Here is a 20,719-nt window from a genome sequence, read left to right as displayed (position 1 = left end):
GCAGCACACAGCAGCAACAACAACAGCAGCAGCAGCAGCAACACCAGCAGCAACAGCTGTCTGCTCAAGAAGCCCAGCTCAAGGCGCAGCAGAATGCTGCACTGCTGATGCAGCAGAGGGCGAATGCTACTAAGGGAGCTTTGGTTGCCTATATAAATATGTTTTCGGAACATTTAAACAATTTTACGGTGAGTCGCTCTCTGTTCTAGCGTGCTTTCTAGGAAGGGTGGCTAACATCATGATGCAGAGTCGAGGGGAAGCAAATGATCTGGCTTATTGGCAGTCGTTTGTCGATAGATTCTACTCCGCTTCGGGCGTGCTACGACAGGTTGTTGTTAACCCGCAAATTGGCTCCTCCAAGTCATTCGAAGTCTCGACGCCTATATTGCCGCGTTACTACCACACCTTGTTCAACAATGGCATCAAACGGATTCAAACCCATATGGAAACTGCACGGGAAAGGGACCTCCCCAACGGCGGTCATGTGGTGGAAAGTCCCAAGACGAGTTTCATATACTGGTTCACCAATGATTGTCAGGTTTGTCCCACATCCCTCCTGTCAGTTTGTGAAACAACGCGTTCTAACTTCTGAAAGCTCTTCGTGAACGGTGCCTTGAGAGCGGTTCTTGATCACAACAATAAGATTGAGATGCTCGATCTCTCTGTTAGCAGCTATAATGAATACATCCCCCGGAGTCAATTGCAGCCGCAGGAATCGCCGGACCAAAAGCAGAGTCCCCGGGTTGCGAAGAATGTGAACAAGCGTACTCAGCAGAAGCAGCAGTCCTCGCAACCTAACATTGTTATTCCTGAGTCTCTGGTGAACGGACACGGTATCCCTCCTGGGGTCCAGAGTTTCCTAGAGGTACATCTTTTCACTGCATCACTTCCTTCGCCGTTATTGAATTGCGCTGACAGAAGTGTTTTTGGTGTAGATCGCGGAGACGTTGTCTCATATGACATCCTTGTTCCAGTATGCAATGGCAAACCCTCAATTATCACCGATGGATGCGTTAAGGAGTCTGGTCGCCCACCATATGGGTGGTGCCGCGTACGCCCAGGGACCGATGAATCCGGCGCTCCAACAAGGGCAAGGGCAGCGCACGCCTAACATGAATGGGCCGTCGCAATTTGCATCTCCCTCGGTGGCTCAGTTGGGCTTGCCCGGCGCGCAGGGCTCGCCGCACATTGGAAACTCGGCTCATCCAAGTCCAGCTCAAAACCATCTTGCTGGCCCAGCAGGCTTGGTGGCGCAGCAGAACCAGACAGGGGTAGGAGCGAACGGAAATCAGGGAGCCAATGTCAGCACAAGTCCCAATGTCTCCAATAAACGCCGTCGGGCTAGCACCGTCAAGACTGAGGGCGACGAAGGTGGCGGTGCGGCCGATGTCAACGGGACAGGGGCTGCTGGTGCCGGCAAAGTGAAAGCCAGTCCCCGAGTTGGTGGTAAAAGACAGAAGGGCACTGCTTGATCGGTTGTCGACCAACAGCCATCGGTTTCTGGCCGCTTTGTTTCTTTGTAATCCAGAAAAAAGGGTTGGATAGGGGATTCCGGCGTATCATCGGATCTAGTGTCAACTTTGTCATTTGTCGTTTTTCTTTGAGGGAGTTTTGTCTATTTGACCTGGAACATACCTGAAGGTTTACCCTTGTTGTCTGTTGTTTATCGTCTCTGCACGGCGCGCATTGTTACCACTGTTGTGATCTCTTCACTCCTCCCTATCGTGTGTTTTTGGATCTACACGTTGAAGATGGTTTGGGACTGGATTTGAACCGGGTAGGATACCAGATTTGTTGGCTTTCGACACCGGGTATCCGACGCGCCGCTGTCTCACCCCGAGTGAGGAAGTTCTGTAGCGTGGTCTTCTCTTCTCCGTCTGTTTTGTTCGGGTTTTTTTTTATTTCGAGCGGGTTTCGTTCTTGCATATGACGTGGATCTGTACTCTAGCTCGGGGGCGAGGCGCGTCCGCCAGCGTTCTCAATCGCCTACCTGCAGATTCCGTCTGCATCTTGCTATGGGTTTGTCATCCTAACATTGGGAATCTTTAACCTCTGTGCCTTGCAGTTGCGATTGCTTCGATGTTTTTGGCGCTGGTGTCACGTTTCTCTGGAGATATTTTGTGTGGTTTTGTGTTAGGCTTTTGTGCCTGTCTTTATGGGTTTTAGGTCTGTTCAGAGGAGCAGTGATGAGCAGATTCGATGTGGTTAATTAGTGATTCCTAAGGGAACGTCGTTACAGTTGCCTCCTAGTTTGCATGAGAAAGGCGATACGATTGACGGCTCTGCGTGCACTGAACTCGTAGACAGGACGACTGGTCGATCCTCGATTTCTTAGTCGAATCCGTTGCTAATCATAGTTAATCATGATTATCTAACTTCGGATCAGTACGTTCATATTCATACTTTCGGCGCCCCGCGTCCCCACCAAGCGGGGGACTCCGAGATAAGGAATTTTCAAAGTACTTAGATCAGTACGTAATGTACTTGCTGCCTCACGGTCCTTAGAGATCCCTTCATCTTACTGCTGTGCCAACATCTACATCGAGCTGTATCTGAATTTGGTGTCATCTACTCTACCCCGCAGTGTGACCCTGGACGGTCGTTCCCACCATCCCTGTAGATAAACGGACAGACAGCTCGTCGTCAACAACAATACAGTAATCATCATGGCAACTCCAGCAGCAGCCTCTCATACGCACTCTCACGAGAATGGCGGGATCTCGCATTCGCACGACGCGTTCGGCGGCCACGGCCACTCGCACGAGATCCTGGACGGCCCCGGTTCGTTTCTCAATCGCGAGAAGCCGCTCTCGCAGCATGACGGGCGGGACTGGAAGGATAGAGCGTTTACGATTGGCATTGGAGGGTAATTAATTCTTACCTCTTACTTACTATCCCTTCGTTCGTTCCCATTGGAAGTGGTACTGTACATACACATACTTGTCATACGCAATTTCATTGTCATTGTCACACGAACAACCCACAGGTATGATGATCAGCAAAGCAGGATTAGCTTACACATTTTTTTTGTGTTACTTTCTTCTTACAGACCGGTTGGATCGGGCAAGACTGCGCTGATGCTGGCGCTGTGTCGGGCATTGCGGGATGAGTATAGCATTGCGGCGGTGACGAATGATATCTTCACGAGGTGCGTTTTATCATCATGAATCTGTCGATTGAATTTTTTAGAAAAAAAAAGGAATCTCTTTATAAAAGGAGAACGTCGCAACGCCGCAACGTACTGACTGCTAACTCCATCTTTTCCTGCCAACAGAGAAGACGCCGAATTCCTCACTCGCAACAAAGCCCTCGCCCCAGAGCGCATTCGCGCCATCGAGACAGGAGGCTGTCCGCACGCCGCCGTCCGGGAGGACATCAGCGCGAACCTCCTGGCCCTGCAGTCGCTGCAGCGGCAGTTCCAGACGGACCTGCTGCTGATCGAGTCCGGAGGCGACAACCTGGCGGCGAACTACTCGCGCGAGCTGGCCGACTTTATCATCTACGTCATCGACGTCGCGGGCGGCGACAAGGTGCCTCGCAAGGGCGGGCCCGGCATCACGGGCAGCGACCTGCTTGTCGTCAACAAGATCGACCTCGCTGAGGCGGTTGGCGCGGATCTGGCTGTCATGGAGCGCGACGCGAGTCGCATGCGCGAGGGCGGGCCGACTGTTTTCGCTGAGGTCAAGAATGGGAAGGGCGTCGAGCATATCGTCAATATGATCATCAGTGCCTGGAAGGCTAGTGGTGGTGCGTACGAAGTCAGTCTGGAGCGCTGGAAGAACGGCGCTGTTAGGGGGTCGGGAAGTGTCTGAATTTTTTTTGGATGGGAATATCAAATTATGTAAATCTAAATCCACTATTTCTTTTGGTAACGGGAGAGGTTGTTTGCTTATTCAAGAACTTTTTTTCTTTGGCTCCATTTTTGCTATCGTACCCTAGTAGGAATATTCTATTGTTCATTGCATGACATGATACAACATGTCTGGTATAATATCATCCTCTAATATCCACATTTCCATGATCATCATAAAGTGAACAAAGGTTTTCTTTGAAAGAAAAGACAACATCGAAAAAAAAGCGAAAAGAGTAAAAAAAAAGACAGAGAGAGGGTGAGAGAGATCTTCATGCATAGCCTTCAACCTCCTCCACAGGCCTCGCCTTTCTCGGGAACACTCTCTTATACAAACTGATTCCAATCGCGTCCTGCGGATTGATCTTGCCGTCAAACGTTGCCTTGAAGTACCCGTGCGTGCCCAGACTCTCTTTAATGTACCCGCTGCGGCCTCTCTTGGTCCACAGCTGCAACGCCTTGAACCAGTTGACGTCCTCGGCGTTGAAGAACATGTACCGGACCGTGACGACCTTCTTGTGGATCTTGTATGGGTGGCCGGTAAGAATGACCCGTTTGGCGACCACGCGCGACTGGTCGGATGCGACGACTGTGCCCGTCGCGACGAGTTGCAGGCGGTTGATGGTGCCGTTATTATTATTGGGGGCAGCATCTGCAGAATCCAGAACTTCGGGATCCTTGACCTGCTGTTTCTTGAATACCAGCACAGGCACTGCGCCCCAGATCACGGGACCGATGTAGCTGGCAATGGCGCTGCGGCCCGGATGCAGGAATCGGTCGAATTTGTGCACATTGTTGGGCGTGTTCCCTGCTGCGGAGTAGATCGGGTTGACAAGGAGACGGCGAGGACCGCATTGCATGATGACCTCCTCCTTCGACTTGAGAGGCGACTCGACGCTAGAGCTCATCGTCACGTTGATGTTGACGACAGTGTGCTTGTGTTCATGCCGAAGGAGCGAGAATAATGCCAGCGGCGATGGTCGATCACGCAGCGAGGCCGGCACCGCTCGGAGGTGGACGTCAACGCGGGTGCCCGGAGCTACTCCGCCCACAAGGGCTTCTCGAATGTGCTTGTTCTTGGAGGCTTTATAGTCGGCAAACTGGAGGAGGCGTCGCCAATCTTCTGGCTCGTATGGCCGATCCTCCGACGTCTCCCATCGGCTGGTCTTGAAGTTCTTCAGACCACGATACTTCGCCAATCGCTCCCGAGCCAGGACGTTAGGATGCAGTTCAATCTCATCAGGAAATTCCAGATCATCCTTCTCCTCTTTCCTGCGACTGGCGCGGTACTCCTCCAGTTGCTGCATCTCTTCGTCTAGTGATCGGTCGACGAACATCTCTGATTGCGGATATTCCGAAGGACCAGCTTCCGTCATGGCATCGTTGTGTTCGGGAAACACGCCATCCTCGGGGCGACCCTCTGTGTCCATGGCCATCTCATCACCGTCCTCGTCCTGTCCATCCAGAGACACCATGTCCGATGCCGAGTCGGAATCGTCATCGAGGTACCAGGCTGCTTGATACGAAGAAGTTCCTCTAGGCACTCTTTTCGGCCGGGCAGCAACCTCTTCTTCCTCCTCGGAAAAGTAGTGATGATCGTCGAGCAGCACACCTTTCCTCTCCGTTTCGGGAACCGAGGGGACGTCGTCATCCATCTCGATATCTTCCGGCGCAACAACATCCATATCGTCGCAGTCGTCGGTTGGCTTATCGAGAACTTGAGGTGCTTCGGACTCATCAATGTTCATCGCATCATCCTTCTTACCCCGGGCCTTTGGCAGGGGAGCTGCTGTAATGGACTTCACCTGGAAATCACCCCAGCCGGGGATGTGCACAAGACGATCTGCCTTTAAGCCCTTCCCTCTGACAATCCCTGTTACCACCACATCGTCGACCGCGCTGGCATTGACTTCGGGCCATTTGACATTCTCGATGAGCATCCAGCTTCTATCGTCCCTCCAGTGAATGCCCTTGGGAGTAGCCGTGCAGAGCGATCGTACTGCGTTTGCGCACTCCTGTCTCGAGTCGAGGGAGAGAACCTTCTCGATAGTGGGGAAGAAGTGGTTGATGTATGATTTCAGCGATGCGACAACCTGGGGCCGTTTCTTCGGCGGGTTGACCTTGTCGAGACCCTGTGTCACAACAAGGACATTCGAGATACCCTGACCTTCGATAGACCGTAGTATGATTTCTCCTTCTTCCTCCACCTCTTCCTCTGCTGGCAGCACAATGATGACGAAGTCGGCCAAACGGCATACATCCAGGGCGCTCATCAGCTCGTATTTCGCCGGAAGATACAACAAGCTCTGTCTAAAGCGATCAATACGCACTCGGCAGGGCCCATCGACAGACACCTCGTCAGGAACATCGACGCTCTCGTTCAAGGAGCGGACGACGGCGGGGATGTCAATGGTATCCGCGAGAGGGACGATGGCTGTATGTCGAGGAGCGCCATTCTGGCCGGAAAAGATGCTGGTGGCCTCAACCTTCTCCTTGCGTTTCAACAATTGTTTCTGGCGAGCCTGGTTCCTGCGGTCGAGTTTCGACATGACTTGCTGGTGAGGGGTCCTGCGCACACCCCGCTCGATCTCGACCTTTCCTGTAGTTGTGTTATTCCTGAAGCATGACATAAAATAAACTTTTCAAAAAAGACATACCTTTTGAGCGATCCTTGATCGCGCCTTTCGAGGCATGTCTGCTCTTGAATGGCTTGTTGGTCTGCTTTAGAGTGCTGCGGTGGTGGTGCTGCTGGGTGATGGGTGCCATATTGGCACCGCCGGACCCTTTGAACCGGAAGGGAAGAGAGGCCAGTGTGGATGGTCACTGATCTATTATTTAAAGGAATAGAATGTTTTATATAAAAGCGATATCGCTCGTCCCAGCTTGATAGATGCGATAGCAAAGAAAACGGATTATTATTTTTTTCTTTTTAGGCTGCGTCGAGGCAGAGTTTGGGCGGAGATTAATTAATCGATAAGAAATCTCTTGTGGTGGACAAGCGAGCGTGAAATCTTGGCGCGAATTTTTGAAGACCCGCTCTGCAAAGACTAAAGCAATCTAGCAAACAGCACCCCTCTCCGCAAAACAAATCTTTCTCCTCCTGCTTTTCTTTCTTTTACAAGCGGCTTCAAGCCCTTCTGCGATAGATCAATAACGTCCTGCGCCAGAGCAAGATGGCCGCAGCGACGACCTCAGCGGCGCCCAAAGCCGCATCCTCCGGCCCGTCGGCGCAGGAGATCATCCAAGCCCGAGAAGCGAAACTGAGATTGTTAGAAGCGAAAAAGAAATATGGACGCGGCAAAGAAATTCCGGTACAAAGCGTCAGGGACAAGAAGCTCCGCAGCAACCTAAAGAAGGTGGAAAAACGGTATCGAGATGCTGCGCTCAAGGCGAAAGATGCCGAGATCCTGCTCGAGAATGAAGCCGGGTTCCTCGAGCCCGAATCGGAGATGGAAAAGACCTATAAAGTCCGACAGGAGGAGATTAAAGAGAACGTGGGCATTGAGACGGCCAAGAAGGGATTTGAGCTGAAGCTGGAGGATTTTGGTCCCTACCGGGCGGACTATACAAGAAACGGGAGACATCTGCTGCTGGCAGGCCGAAAAGGACATGTCGCGACCATGGATTGGCGAGCAGGCAAGCTGGGCTGTGAGCTGCATCTCGGAGAGACGGTGCGCGATGCCAAATGGCTGCACAACAACCAGTTCTTTGCCGTCGCGCAGAAGAAATATGTCTACATCTACGACCACACCGGCATGGAACTGCACTGTCTCGACAAACACGTCGAGGCGAGTTATCTGGAGTTCCTGCCATACCACTTCCTCCTAGCTAGTGCTGTAAGTGGACTGATCTCACACTGCCGTTGTTCTCGCTAACAGTCGAGTTTCAAAGACGACGAGCGGCTTCCTCAAATACACTGACACATCGATCGGAAAACTAGTGGCAGAGCTGCCCACTCGACTGGGCTCTCCAACTGCCCTGTGCCAGAATCCATGGAACGCGATCCTCCATGTAGGCCATCAGAATGGCACGGTGACTCTGTGGTCGCCGAACTCACAGACGGCTCTGGTAAAGGCCCTCGTCCACCGGGGCCCTGTGCGGTCACTCGCCATCGACCGACAGGGGCGGTACATGGTCTCGACAGGCCAGGATTTGAGAATGAATGTGTGGGACATTCGCATGTTCAAGGAGGTGCACTCATATTCCTGCTACCAGCCAGGGGCAACGGTTGCGATCAGTGACCGCGGCCTGACCGCCGTGGGCTGGGGCACCCAGGTCAATATATGGAAAGGTCTGTTTGACGCTGCAGCTGCCCGCCAGGAGAAGGTCCAGAGTCCCTACATGGTTTGGGGAGGCGATGGACAGCGTATCGAGACGGTCCGGTGGTGCCCGTACGAGGACGTTCTGGGTGTGACTCATGACAAGGGCTTCGCTAGCATCATCGTTCCTGGCGCGGGAGAACCGAACTTCGACGCCATAGAGGCGAACCCGTACGAGACCACGAAGCAGCGTCAGGAGGCCGAAGTCAAGGCACTGCTGAACAAGCTGCAGCCCGAAATGATCTCCCTGGATCCAGACTTCATCGGCAACCTCGACACCATCAGCGACAAGAAGCGCCAAGAAGAGCGCGATCTCGACCGCAAGCCCGAAGATCCCATCGAGAAGCTCAAGAACCGCGGTCGGGGCCGGAACAGTGCGCTCAGGAAGTATCTCCGCAAGAGGGGCAAGACCAACGTCATCGACGAGAAGCGCCTCAGGGCAGAAGCTCTCCAGAAGGAGCGCGCAGCCCGACAGAAGAACGAACTACAGCGCCAGCGAGAAGAGCTTGGTCCTGCTCTCGCCAGGTTTGCTACCAAGAAGGACTTCTAACCGGGAAGTCGGACGCTATCATAAAGAAGTTCTTCTCTCTTTCCTATCTATATTTACTATACTATACTATACTACTTCTTGGAGGCCATGCCATACCACATTTGATCGGATACCCAGTCAGTCATGATATACATGAAGGACGAAAGGCGTTGTGTAAAAATATCAGGGTTCTTCAAAAAGAGGATTTGCATTACGGGGCGTTGGGTCTGACTCTTTTCCATCAAGTGTAATTAGTTACTTTTTTTTCTGTCATTATCATTATCTCTCGGGGGAAATTACCCTGCGTACCAAATAAAACTGTCCCATTTCCATTAGGTTATATAGATTGGGGCTTTTCTATCACATGGAATAAGGAGAAATAGGTGAAAATGAACGAAGAATGATGAGCGAATACTGATCTAAACTGACGTGGGACTACGTACAAGACGAACAAAAAAATGATAGAAGCAAAACGATACCAACCGTGACCGGACATAACGGGATAAGAAAGAATTGGACTATGAAAAGTCTTCGCCAGTCTCTTCAATGTTGTTCTTGACGCGCAGGAGTAGTGTCGTCTTCCACTTGTCGAGCTTGCTGAGCTGGTCATACTGCAACAGCTTGTCCGAGAAGAGTTCCTGGTCGCCTTGCTCGATGGCCTGGACCAGGTCTACCAAAAGCTGGTGCTCCCGGGTGGAAGCAAATGTTGGGTCGATATCTCTGTAGCTCTCGAGGGCACGGTTGGTAGCGACAAGATCCTAAGCATTATCACTCATGTTAGCATTTTGATCCTCCGTCTCCGCTGGATTGTTCACGCACGTTGACCGCCAGATGGCAGATTCCTGCCTTGAGAAAGTAGTCCTTGACGGACCACTTCATCAGGTTGTTGTTGACGGAGGATTTGCCAACCCTCTCGAAGTGTTCGATCGCTTTGTAATAGTCGCCTTCTAGAGCAGCAAGCTCAGCTACCTTAAGGTAATGCTTATTCGCCAGCCTAGATTGATGGTCATGTCAGCTTATACTCCCGGAAAAAAAACAAGGGGGAAAGCCTCCACGCACGCTTCGGAATTATCGCCTTCAAACCACTCCGCGGCTTTCTCGTAGGCTTCCAGAGCCCTCTTCATATCGCCAATCTCGACTTCATACACCTCCGCCAAGTTCTGCTGGTGGGTCGCGGCTCGTCTGAAGTTGCCTTTGGAGATGTAGTGTTGGATTGCGCTGGACAGCACCCGGACAGCGTCCTCGGGATCGGTCTTGCGATACACCTTGAAAGCTTCAGTTAAGCTGTTGGCCGCATCGTCCGGCTCGTTGAGGTTCTTGGACTGGATGGCCGCGGCCTTCTCCAACGCAAGACCAGCTTCCTTGTCTAGTTTCGCAGGACGTCAGTTCCGAAACCTGTGGTAGCTGACGCCGTTCCGATCGCCGTTCTTTGCTTATGTGCGAAATGACATACTCAGCTTCTGGACTCTGAACGCATTCGCAGCCTGAGTATACAGATCTGCTGCATTTTCGTATTTTTCCGTTCGGCCGCCAAATAAACTGAAGCCACCAGAGGCGCTCTGCAGAGCTTTATCGGCCTGATAGAACGAAAGTGTCAGCCAACTCTTGGGACGGTACCGGTGGGAGCTGCTGTCACCTTTTGTAGCAGGACACGCGGATCTTGACCCATGACGCCTTATTCAAAAGCAGTGGACGGGTCTCAGAAGCAAAAGAGAAGAGGACTTCCAGTGTAACAAAGACTACAAGGATGGTCCAAGAATGTGACGGGGCACGATGCGGTCAGCGTCTATCTAAGATGCATGACACACTCGATGGAGCTGCGGCGTTGAAAGCGGGGGTCGAAGCTGTCGCTCACCGCCCGCGGTCATTTGTCTCCGCAATAAGCACCGCGGAAACTTTTGCCATTTGGCACCACGCCGGAACCTGCTGCATGACGCTTCTATTTCTTATACAAATAACTCGATCAAGACGTGCACGTTGGCTTTGATACCTCCCAATGGCTTGCCTGCGCCGCAGTACAAATTATCTCAATGCGTTGTGTAACAATTGCACGAGACGCCTGGTTACTCTCTCGTCGCGAAACTATTCATCCTCCTCGAAATACACGAGTGAAGATATCGCGTCTCTACTCTCAAAACCAACATGGTCTGTTCGATCTCTACTCCCTGACCAGACCACGACGTCCCAATCGCCGTCCGTCACCCCCGAGAAGCTCCGCCATCTCCTTCGTCTGTCGGCTCTTCCTCAGCCCGTCGACAAAGCGGAGGAGGCGGCCATGCTGAAGACCCTGGAATCTCAAATTCACTTCGTGAAAGAGATCCAGCGCGTCGACACTACCAATGTCACGCCGCTCCATAGCATCCGTGACGAGAGTGACGAAGCTGTCAAGGAATCGACAATTGGATTGGATAACCTCAGAGAAGCCATGGCGAAGGAGCGAGTGGTCGGTCGCAGCAAGAGAATCCACCGTATCCAGACAGAGAAAAATGAAAACCCAGACGGCACAGAGTGGGATGGCAACACTTTAGGATCCGCATCGAGGACAATGGGAAAATACTTTGTCGTACAATCAGGCAGCCAATTCGCTTTCTCACCAACACAGGCAGGGATCATTGGGGCCGATGAGTCAGCAGGACGCAATGTCACCGCCGAACTCACCGCCAACAGCGACATAGGCAACAACTAACCAACAGCAGAGACGAGGCTGAATTAATTACTCCCCCATCTCCCTCCTTCAGCTTCTTGTTGCTTGAAGTGCTACTGTCTCCTGCTTGGACTCCTTCTTGCCCGTGAACAGCAACAGCCTCCATCCTCCACTTATAAGCCTCCAATGTCTAACTTTCTCCAACATGTCAAGAAGTCAATGGATGTTGGGAATAAGCGGGAGGCAGGGAGCACTGAAGATCAAGACCTCACCACACTTCTCGATCGGGATCAACGCGCCGATCTCACCGTGTTGATTGCCCAGATTACAGAGTCTATGCGGAAAGCAGTCTTGGATAATCTTAACGTCTCCAAAGCTCCTGGGAATCAGTCGAGCAACGTGCAAAAATCAGAAACGGAGAATGTTTCTGAAACAGCAGGTTCTGAAGCCGATAAGAAGAGTCACCCGGAAAATGATGGCCAACAGAATGTTCCTGCAGGCAGGATGAATCCACGAGCCAAGCCCGCGGCACTGCGGTACTTTGACGAGTGGAGAGATTCTGTCTTACTTCGAGTTGGTGAGGTCGTCAACCGGGATGAGGATACCAAGGAGCGACAACAGCCTCCGTCAAAACCCCAAAGCCGTCCTCAGTCTCAGGATATGTCGGCCCAGGGAGATAACGTGTCGACACGACTGCGGGAGATATACCCGCCGGTTGAGACCCCGCTAAGTCAGCTTCCAAGATCAGAAAAGCTTCTGATACTCCATTCGCTTCTTCTGCTACTTCTCAGTCTCAAACATTATAGCGCCCATTCGCGTGTCTTGCTGCTGTTTGTAGCTTCTAGTCTTGGCCTTACCTTGGAAGACCTCAACCATAACGAAGCGAAGGTAGCCCGTGGTCTTCTTGACGCTGCGGTAATGATGTCTGCAGACGAGGAAACAAAGAGGAAGGCGGAGCAGAGTCGGAATGCCCGGAGATGGAAAGTTGGCATTGCCTCAGTCGCTGGTGCGGCTCTCATCGGGATCACGGGTGGCCTAGCGGCACCTCTGGTCGCTGCTGGGATTGGTACTGTCATGGGAGGACTTGGTCTCGGCGCCACAGCAGCTGCCGGATACCTTGGTGCTCTCGCCAGCAGCGGTGTCATTGTCGGCGGTCTGTTTGGGGCTTATGGCGGCAGGATGACGGGGCGCATGGTGGATAAATATGCACGGGAGGTAGAGGACTTCGCTTTCATTCCTACCCGTGGACAAAACAAGAGTTTCAAGGATGAAAAGGAAGCTGCCCAGCAAGATCACCGGTTGCGAGTCACGATCGGTATAACAGGGTGGGCTACGGAGGAGGAAGACATGGTCGTTCCATGGCGTGTCATTGGACCTGACTCGGAAGTATTTGCTCTTCGTTGGGAGCTCGAGTCTCTATTAAACCTCGGAAACGGCATTCGCGCACTGGTGACCAGCGCTGCATGGTCAGTTGCGGGACGGGAGATCTTGTCTCGGACGATTTTCGCGCAGATTATGAGCGCGGTCATGTTGCCGGTCGGTCTTCTCAAGCTCGCCCGAGTCACGGTTGACAATCCTTTCAGCGTGGCCAAGGCCCGAGCAGACAAAGCCGGAGAGGTGCTTGCCGATGCACTGATCAACAAAGCACAAGGGGAGCGTCCTGTCACGCTGATCGGATACTCTCTTGGCTCACGAGTGGTGTTTTCTTGCCTGCAAAGTCTCGCTAAGAGGCGGGCCTACGGCTTGGTAGAAACGGCGATCCTCATGGGCTCACCTACCCCATCGAATTCTAAGCATTGGCGGATGATGCGATCGGTAGTGAGCGGACGCCTGGTCAACGTCTTCTCCGAAAACGACGCTGTCCTGGCGCTTCTATACCGCGCCAGCAGCGCCCAGCTCGGCGTCGCTGGTCTTCAGCGCATCGAGGACGTGCCGGGAGTGGAGAATGTGGATGCGAGCGAGCTGGTTAGCGGGCACCTACGCTATCAGTATCTGATCGGCAAGATCCTGACCAATATTGGGTTTGAGGAGATTGATCCTGTCGAGCTTCGGTGGGAAGAAACGGCCCTGCAGGCTCAAGACCGGGCAGTGGAACAGGAGCGCGCAAAGAACGAGCAACGGCGCGAGGCGAAGAAGAAAACGACAACGAAAACGAGCACGACAACGATGACTCAGTCGCAGGGAAGAAATGAAAATGACTCCGGTCAGCAGAAGGCTGAAAGCATCACCATAGTAGACGATAATGAGAAGAAGGTCGAGAAATTACAAGAAGAAGACGAAGACGAGGAATTCAAAGGCATCACAATGATTGACAACGAAGAGGAGGAGAGATTACAGCGAGAGGTGCAACAGCGAACGCAGGAACAGATGCTGCGTCGGAAGAAGAAGATGATGAGCCAGCAGCAACAGCAACAACCACCCAATTGATAATTGTATTATAATATAGTACATTATAATATAGTTCTCCAGGAGGCTTGGAAAATATATATGACAGCGAGAAACGAAAGGAAGGAAAGAAATACGCATTCATCTGTTGACAAACACATGAGTACTGTGCAACGTACACATAATAAATAAAATAAAGCAAAATGAAATAAACTGACCCCTTTCTTTCTTTCTTTCCGCGCTGATAAGTGCTGTCCTGTCTGGGTATAGAAGTTTTTTTCTTTTCTGAAAGAAGGTTCATCAAAGCCCTCCATAACACTAAGGCACGGGCCAGATCCTGGAACCCCTCGAGGACTAATACAAGAACCTACCTACCTATGTAGGTATACAGTATTGGAAATATAGGGGCATATATTTTATTCAAAAAAAAGGCCAATAATAACCCAGTATCTATAAATTACAGACATTATTACATTAGCTATGTAGATATAAATAAATAACTACTGTCTACATACAAGACTTAAAAATGACTCATTCCACTCGTAAATATTATTTGTCTTAATTATACCACCCGATTGTCATCACCGTCACCGTCATCATCATCACGCCCAACCAATCCCAGCCTCCATCCTCTTTCGCCCTTGATCAGTTTCACAGTTGATCGTTTGGCCATTGTACTCATGTCGTTATTGCTGTTTCCATCTTGATGAATGATACTTGGCTCCCCCTCCCCCTCCGCCTCCAGAAGGGCCTTGTCCTCCGAACTGATGGCGAAAAGGGTCGCGAGCACAGAGTTCTTCATCACCTCCGTCTTGAGTCTCCGGGACTGGATCATGACCCAGAGAAGGAACAGTGCCGATAGGACGACCTGGGCGGCGAGGAAGGCTAGATACCCCCATCGAATGATGACGTAGGTTTCGAGTTGATAGGGAGTGCCTGTTTGAGGAGAGCCGCCCCAGGAACGGAGTCTGTTTTTGGTCCCTTTTTCATTAGTAACGGATTTTGAGCGGGGAAAAAAAAAGGATCACATGAAACAGGTCAATATCAAACTTACACATTTGTTACACCTATAGCAATATTCTGCATTATATTCAAGATTGTTTGACGCATCTCTTCGTCTCCGCCATAAGAAGTCGAGTTTCCGGACGTGAATGGTCCTTCATGGTAGACAGCCCATCCAAGAGCGAGACTGAAAGGCGTGGCCACTGATAATATCTCAGCTCCGCGATAGGTGCCCGGGAGGAGATCAACCAGCGGCATTGATATGCCAAGTAGAAGGTTCAAGCCGGCTGTGTAATTTTGGCGGTCCTGCTTCGGGCCCGCCAAAACGATAACGCCGTCATCAGAATTACTGCTGTTAGTGAGAAGCGGATCGGGTGGTTGCATATCGGTGACTACGTCTGTTAAAACCGCTGTTCGAGTCGTAGACGCCGTCCCATTCACGGTTTGCACCTCGTATGATTCAACGCAGAGGTGGAAGAGAACCTCGACGGCTCGGTACATGTGCATGTCTGTTATCCAGCTTTCGTTGCCGTAGATGACGGCCACGTCGACGAGTCCTGCACGTAACAGGTCGGGCCGGTTCCCAAAAGACAGGGTCGCATTTGGCGCATCAGTAAACGATTCATAATTGGTTGGTACTGATATGTTCAATGTCCCCCATTCGCTGTATCCCATTTCCAGGAAAAGGCCATTTGGGAGGGTTGCTTTGGTCATTTGAAAGCTGCTGTTCGGATAAAGCCCTAGACTGGTTAAATTGAGCTGGTCGGTGACATCGTTCATCGCGACACAAACTGCAAGGGAGGAAAATGGCGGGAATTGGCAGTTCCCAGTAGTGCAGGTCGGTGCAAGACGTGGGTATGTCTCGTTCAGGGGAGTCCATATCGACTCCATAAACTCTGGGACCGTTTTGTTCCAAATCCCACCTTCGGAGGCTTGTATTTTAAAAAGAGAAGGGTCAGCATTTGGTCGTACCTATGCTAGCATTGGGAGTAGTGCAATCAAACCATCCTTATTTGATATGAACCTTCCAACCGTAGCTGTACCATCTCCGGGGGCATAACGGGTTGAGGTGGTGACAGCAGCCTGGGTGATGGTCGATGTTATGATAGCACTTATCAAGATAGCAGCAACAACAACAGAAGAGATCCTGAGATGTATATAAATAAGCTTCAGCAAATATAGAAGCGGTGATACAAGCAGAGAAATAGGCCTCTCACTGTCCCCTGGTTGCCACCAGCAACCTAATACTTCCAACAGCACCTCTGCTGGCCTCGTCAAAAGCCTCGAAATGGATCAACGGTCGCCGCTTCGTAAACCAATTCCACTTCAACTGGGAGATGCCCTGGAGGACCGGATAGGCAAAAGCTGCCTTGCACAGAGTGGCCAAAAGGGCCAGAAGAGTGTTCAGCGTGATGCCTTGACGCCATGCCGGAACGGGCTGTTGGTCGTATCGTTCGAGAAGGACGATAATGGCAATCAGGACAACGAAGCTAGCCACGCAGGAGAGAATCTCGAAAAGCCAATCGCGATAATAGCTTGGATCGAACCCAGAGAGGAGGCCATAGCGTGCCGATGAGGAGAAGTTCCTCGCCGGCTGGGCTTGGTAAGAAGAGGCCTCTTTGCCCGCTTCATGCGATTTGCTCTCGTCAAGGAGAGTGTTGGTGAAAAAATCCGATTCGAACGGTTGAGGAATGCCCTCGATCTGGTCCTGGCTCTGTTGTTGGTTGGGCTGTGTCTCTGCACGCGTTCTGCCTGGCAGTGCAGACAAGTTGGGGAGTTTCGGGGCCATTCTGGGCGGTAGCTTCCTCGAAGCCTCACGTCTGCCCCCTTACTAAAGGTGTAGAAATATAAATAACATCGACGCGTTGGGAGTTGCGCTGATTCTTTAGGCTGAGAGACCAGCCCAGCCATGAGCTGGAACCCTGCCAACGTCTATTTACAATCTTCATCTATGCCCTTCTATTCGTCCAAATAGCAATCTATTAACGTTGGGCTGAAGCGAAGAGAAGCCGGCATGCCTGACGTGATTTGACGCTTCACCGCTCTAGTTGACTAGGACATACTGTGCCATCCTTAGTGCCAACTGCTAGGGCACTTTTAGCTAGATCATTGGTGATTTTCAACGACAGTCGTCCTAGGAGCAGTGGAACCTGTCAATCCTATCTAGGTACAGCTAACTGCGAAGTACTTGTGGTTTTGCACTAATAATAACGAGTCGATAGCAACAAATAAGCAAATACCTAATAAGGATAAAGAAATCCTGGAACTCCCTCTCAAAAGAAAACGAACAAACAGTCATCATAAGAAGTGTCCCATCATATGAGATTCGATGGGAGGAGGAGAAAGAATATACTAACTAAAAACAACAAAAAATATATCAAGTCGACAGGACTCCATGCAAACAGACAAGCCAATCCCTGCCCTGCCTTGCCGTACTCCATTCATTGACATTCATTGCTGGTCGTTCATTTCGTTCCAATAGCATGCATTTCGTTTCACTTCATTTCATTCGTTTCATTCCATGTCAACCAACCAAACCAAGGTCTGTCTGAACTTTGGACTGATTGGAGATAACATGACAAATCATTTCCATCAAGGGTAGATTTTTTTTCTGTCATTGTTGCTGCTCCACCCAACACGCAGAGACAGACATAAGGTATAGCATCGCGTGACAGGGATAAGCAGAAACAAGAGAAACCAAGTTCGTCAGGCAGAGCAGTCAGCCAGTCAAGATGTTTCTGTTTCTGTTTCACAACTGGCCTGGCCTGATTACAGCCCGGCAAACCGGGCCCATCCTGCGGCTCGAATGGTCGAATTCCGCTTCTTCTCCTGTGTGTTCTCTTCTTTGGCATACCCGCCACGCCCTTCCTCGGCCACCTTGCCGCTAACGTTGCGGTCTCTCCTGCGTCAACCCCCAGTTCGGAGATGTAGCTGCTGTACGAATTCGAACCGGAGCCCAGCTGGAAACCCGCGCCAAGATCAATGCCGGAATTGCTCACGACGCGACCCTTGCGGTCACTCTCGCTGCTGTTGTCGCTGGCTTCCGTGGACTTCTGCTTCTCCATCTCCGGCATCTCAGGGTCGTCGCTATCCTCGTCATCGTCCTTCGTCTTCAGAGCTTCGTATGCGGACGACTTGCCGGACTTGCGTCTCCGGAGCTTCTTGCTACCAAGAAACTTCGGTTTTTCTTCCTGCATCTCTTGGTTGCTGACCGCCCGCGGCACGGAAAGACCGGTCCCCTCTAGCTCACCGTAAAAGCGGCCCTTGGTACCGGACCGATTATTATTATTGACGGAGGGGTTCGGGAGGTCCGTCAGGGCGGGACGGCGTAGGCTCGCATTCCTGGATGCTGATTGCTCCTCTTCCTTTGGTCGTGGAGTCGGTGGATTCATGCCCAAGGGATTCGTTGTCTTGCCATCATGAGGTTGCTGACGCTCTCCCAGGTCCTGTTCCGCATGGTGGTCCTGATACGCATTTTCATCATTTTTCTCATCTTCCTCATTTTGCAGCGCTGTATACTCTCCGCGGGCCTTCTCATGGGACACATCGCGTCCATATTTCTGCGCAGAGCTAAGCCAATCACTGACACCATTGGTGAATGAAGGGGGCGTGCCGTTGCGACTTTCAATGGGGCTCTCTCGTCGGGCAATGTTTTCATTGACGGGAGATGAGGGTCGCGATGGATAAGCTACCCAGTTGTCGGACTCCAGAGAGGAGACCGGACTGCCCCATCGGAAATCAGTGGGCACATGCTCATTTGAAGACGGAAGAAGCACTGGAGCATCATTCACCACCATTGATGTGGGCCGGGATGACGGGTCGCGGGACCTGTGTGCTGCAGATCGCGTCAAAGAGTTCTTGGACTGGTTCGACTGCTCATAAAGGCGCCGCTGTTGACTGGGAAGATCCGAACGAGAGAGTCGATGAGACTGGTTCGATGTTCGAGACGCTCTCTTCTTATCGGAAGACGTTGGAGAAGATTGCTGCTGTCCAGAGGTCGTGTCCAACGAGCTTTGCCTCGTGTGCATGAAGGGAATGGTGCGAGGTTCTCCCATGAGCGGATCTTCCGCTGTAGCTCTGGAGTTGGCATCCGACGAATCCAGAGTACTGACGCTCCGATGCTTCTCTGAGATCTCTGACTTGTTGCGTTTGTGCGGACGAGCGGTGAGGTTATCCTCCAGGGGGTTCATATCTGGAGGGAGCTTGGCAATCTGCCGGAATACAGTGGCCAGGTAAACAGAGATGGCAAAGGACACGATGTGCAGCCCGCCACAGACGGTGCTGATGAGGAACAGAACATGGGTAATGTTCTCGGTGATCTGCACGTTATTGAACAGCGTGCCCCAGTTGTACGCATTATCTGTATATTGCCGGTTGGCCGCAAAGGCGGTAAACGCGTAGAATGGGACCAATCCCGCGTCCAACGAAGCGGCAAAAAGCATATAGCTGGTGGTGGAGGCCGGAGGTCGGCTGGCAGCAGAGCGAGACAGATGATAGATGGAGTAGATGGTGTGTAGAGTGGCCAGTGCGGGCTTGAAAGAGAGACATTTCGTCAGCGTGGTCCATGGCACCCTATCAGGTTCAGTGCGATGCGTACCGCAACCCTTATAATCCATCCCACCGAGACACCCGTCCCATTGATGCAGATGACACAGAATAATGCCCCTAGGGCGCCAACCAGGGAGGCGATTCGGAGCAGGAGCTGCAGCAACCTCGTCCGTTTGACACGGACCTTTGTGCGAGGACTCATCGGGGTGATCTCTCTGGGCTGACGCGGTACTCCCCACTAGACTCGCACAAATCGATCATTAATCCACGTCTCATTCTCCAGATGCATCGCAAAACAGGACCTGAACGCGAATCTTACCATGTCGGGGTGCCTATTGAAGTTCACCAGCGGGCCATTTGGCTTCGGCTTCGTCTGTCGGGGAGTCCAGCTCGCCTGGGTGACAGCCTTGGGATTGAAACCGCTCCCTGCCGGGCCATCGAACGACCATGTGGAGGGAGGATCATAGAGAAATGGAGGAGACGATCTGCCCATGCTAGAGGTTATCCACAAGGCAAGATCTGGGGTAAAGGAATGTACTGTCACGAGCCGGCGCCGTACTAGTGGATCGAAAGGAACGGAGAGAGCGATCAGCGATCGGAGGCGGGATGGAATGGAATGTGGATAGAAGACGGAGGTGAGGCGGTCGTCATAGATCGAGATCGACAGCGGGCCAGAGGAGAACCATGGAAGGGGCTATTATCGTGGGTTCGTAGGGCTGAGATTCCACTCGTCAACAATGTTGGTTTCGATTGTTGGCCCGGCAACGGGAAGGTCGCTGGGGCTCTCCGCCCAGATCATCCATGGATGTGATATCTTGACAGCGGGCATCACGGCACTAGCCTCTTGGCGGCTGGCTAGAATTTACTAAGCCTATGACCCTCAACCGCCTGAATTGGCTTCTATGGCCTGGCGGATAAGACATCCCTTCGGGGATTGTATGGGCATAAGGTTAAAAAAGATTGTCCCGCTATTCTTTTCTATCCAGACCGGCGCCAGTGACTCGACTCCAGGGATTTCGGCTGTTCGAGTGGACCATGCCCATTGGTGCTGCGCTGCGCTGTGCTGTGGTCACTTGTATATGTAGCTGCAAAAATATGACTCCTTACGCGTATCTGCAGAACATTCCCCTTCATTCGACATTGCTGGTTCCCGGCTTCACCGACACTTCGACATCCTTGCCTTTTTTCGGTCTCCACATGTGCATCAATATGCACCGTAAAGCCAGCTTCTCGTACTTGTCCCACACGGCTTGATCTTCTTTCGACAGATGCTCGCCAGGCTGTGGGATGAGCGAGATGTCAGAGGTTCGGAGGAAGACGTGTTTCTGTCAACCAAACTGGGGCACAAAAGAAAACTTAGGTTATCTAGTGAACCCCTAGTATGATTGATAGCTGCCAGGTTGGCAGTTTCTCATAGAGTGGGATGCCACACCCGGGGCCTC

At 51.8% G+C, this 20,719-nt stretch overlaps 8 protein-coding genes across 8 annotated transcripts; 4 read left to right on the top strand and 4 right to left on the bottom strand.

Annotated features, from left to right (window-relative positions):
- T310_7289 (PTAB protein) lies at positions 1–1,472 on the top strand (the record flags this gene model as incomplete). The annotated part of the gene is made up of 4 exons (XM_013469925.1): positions 1–188; positions 248–538; positions 596–865; positions 936–1,472. Coding segments are annotated over 4 exons (1,286 nt in total), but the record flags the coding sequence as incomplete, so codon positions are not given.
- Positions 1,473–2,666: 1,194 nt separating this feature from the next.
- T310_7288 (Urease accessory protein ureG) lies at positions 2,667–3,812 on the top strand (the record flags this gene model as incomplete). Its single annotated transcript, XM_013469924.1, has 3 exons — positions 2,667–2,866; positions 3,050–3,148; positions 3,275–3,812. 3 exons carry the CDS (start codon positions 2,667–2,669, stop codon positions 3,810–3,812), a joined length of 837 nt encoding a protein of 278 aa, XP_013325378.1.
- Positions 3,813–4,122: 310 nt separating this feature from the next.
- T310_7287 (Pre-rRNA processing protein Tsr1) lies at positions 4,123–6,616 on the bottom strand (the record flags this gene model as incomplete). The annotated part of the gene is made up of 2 exons (XM_013469923.1): positions 4,123–6,449; positions 6,508–6,616. 2 exons carry the CDS (start codon positions 6,614–6,616, stop codon positions 4,123–4,125), a joined length of 2,436 nt encoding a protein of 811 aa, XP_013325377.1.
- A 407-nt stretch (positions 6,617–7,023) lies between these two features.
- On the top strand, positions 7,024–8,719 carry T310_7286 (Small nucleolar ribonucleoprotein complex subunit; the record flags this gene model as incomplete). Its single annotated transcript, XM_013469922.1, has 2 exons — positions 7,024–7,686; positions 7,838–8,719. The coding sequence occupies 2 exons, from the start codon at positions 7,024–7,026 to the stop codon at positions 8,717–8,719; spliced, it is 1,545 nt and encodes a 514-aa protein (XP_013325376.1).
- Positions 8,720–9,216: 497 nt separating this feature from the next.
- T310_7285 (Vesicular-fusion protein Sec17) lies at positions 9,217–10,367 on the bottom strand (the record flags this gene model as incomplete). Its single annotated transcript, XM_013469921.1, has 5 exons — positions 9,217–9,456; positions 9,518–9,692; positions 9,758–10,064; positions 10,152–10,275; positions 10,335–10,367. The coding sequence occupies 5 exons, from the start codon at positions 10,365–10,367 to the stop codon at positions 9,217–9,219; spliced, it is 879 nt and encodes a 292-aa protein (XP_013325375.1).
- A 327-nt stretch (positions 10,368–10,694) lies between these two features.
- T310_7284 (DUF726 domain protein) lies at positions 10,695–13,769 on the top strand (the record flags this gene model as incomplete). The annotated part of the gene is made up of 2 exons (XM_013469920.1): positions 10,695–11,339; positions 11,496–13,769. 2 exons carry the CDS (start codon positions 10,695–10,697, stop codon positions 13,767–13,769), a joined length of 2,919 nt encoding a protein of 972 aa, XP_013325374.1.
- Positions 13,770–14,289: 520 nt separating this feature from the next.
- Positions 14,290–16,518, bottom strand: T310_7283 (uncharacterized protein; the record flags this gene model as incomplete). The annotated part of the gene is made up of 4 exons (XM_013469919.1): positions 14,290–14,695; positions 14,782–15,701; positions 15,762–15,876; positions 15,947–16,518. The coding sequence occupies 4 exons, from the start codon at positions 16,516–16,518 to the stop codon at positions 14,290–14,292; spliced, it is 2,013 nt and encodes a 670-aa protein (XP_013325373.1).
- Positions 16,519–17,224: 706 nt separating this feature from the next.
- On the bottom strand, positions 17,225–19,770 carry T310_7282 (uncharacterized protein; the record flags this gene model as incomplete). The annotated part of the gene is made up of 2 exons (XM_013469918.1): positions 17,225–19,492; positions 19,597–19,770. The coding sequence occupies 2 exons, from the start codon at positions 19,768–19,770 to the stop codon at positions 17,225–17,227; spliced, it is 2,442 nt and encodes an 813-aa protein (XP_013325372.1).
- Between the last annotated feature and the right edge of the window lie 949 nt (positions 19,771–20,719).

Source organism: Rasamsonia emersonii (assembly GCF_000968595.1).
Source record: "Rasamsonia emersonii CBS 393.64 chromosome Unknown ctg1118621760524, whole genome shotgun sequence".
Taxonomy (NCBI): domain Eukaryota; kingdom Fungi; phylum Ascomycota; class Eurotiomycetes; order Eurotiales; family Trichocomaceae; genus Rasamsonia; species Rasamsonia emersonii.
Note: the sequence above shows the minus strand (reverse complement) of the source record. Positions and strands in the feature narration are given on the sequence as shown.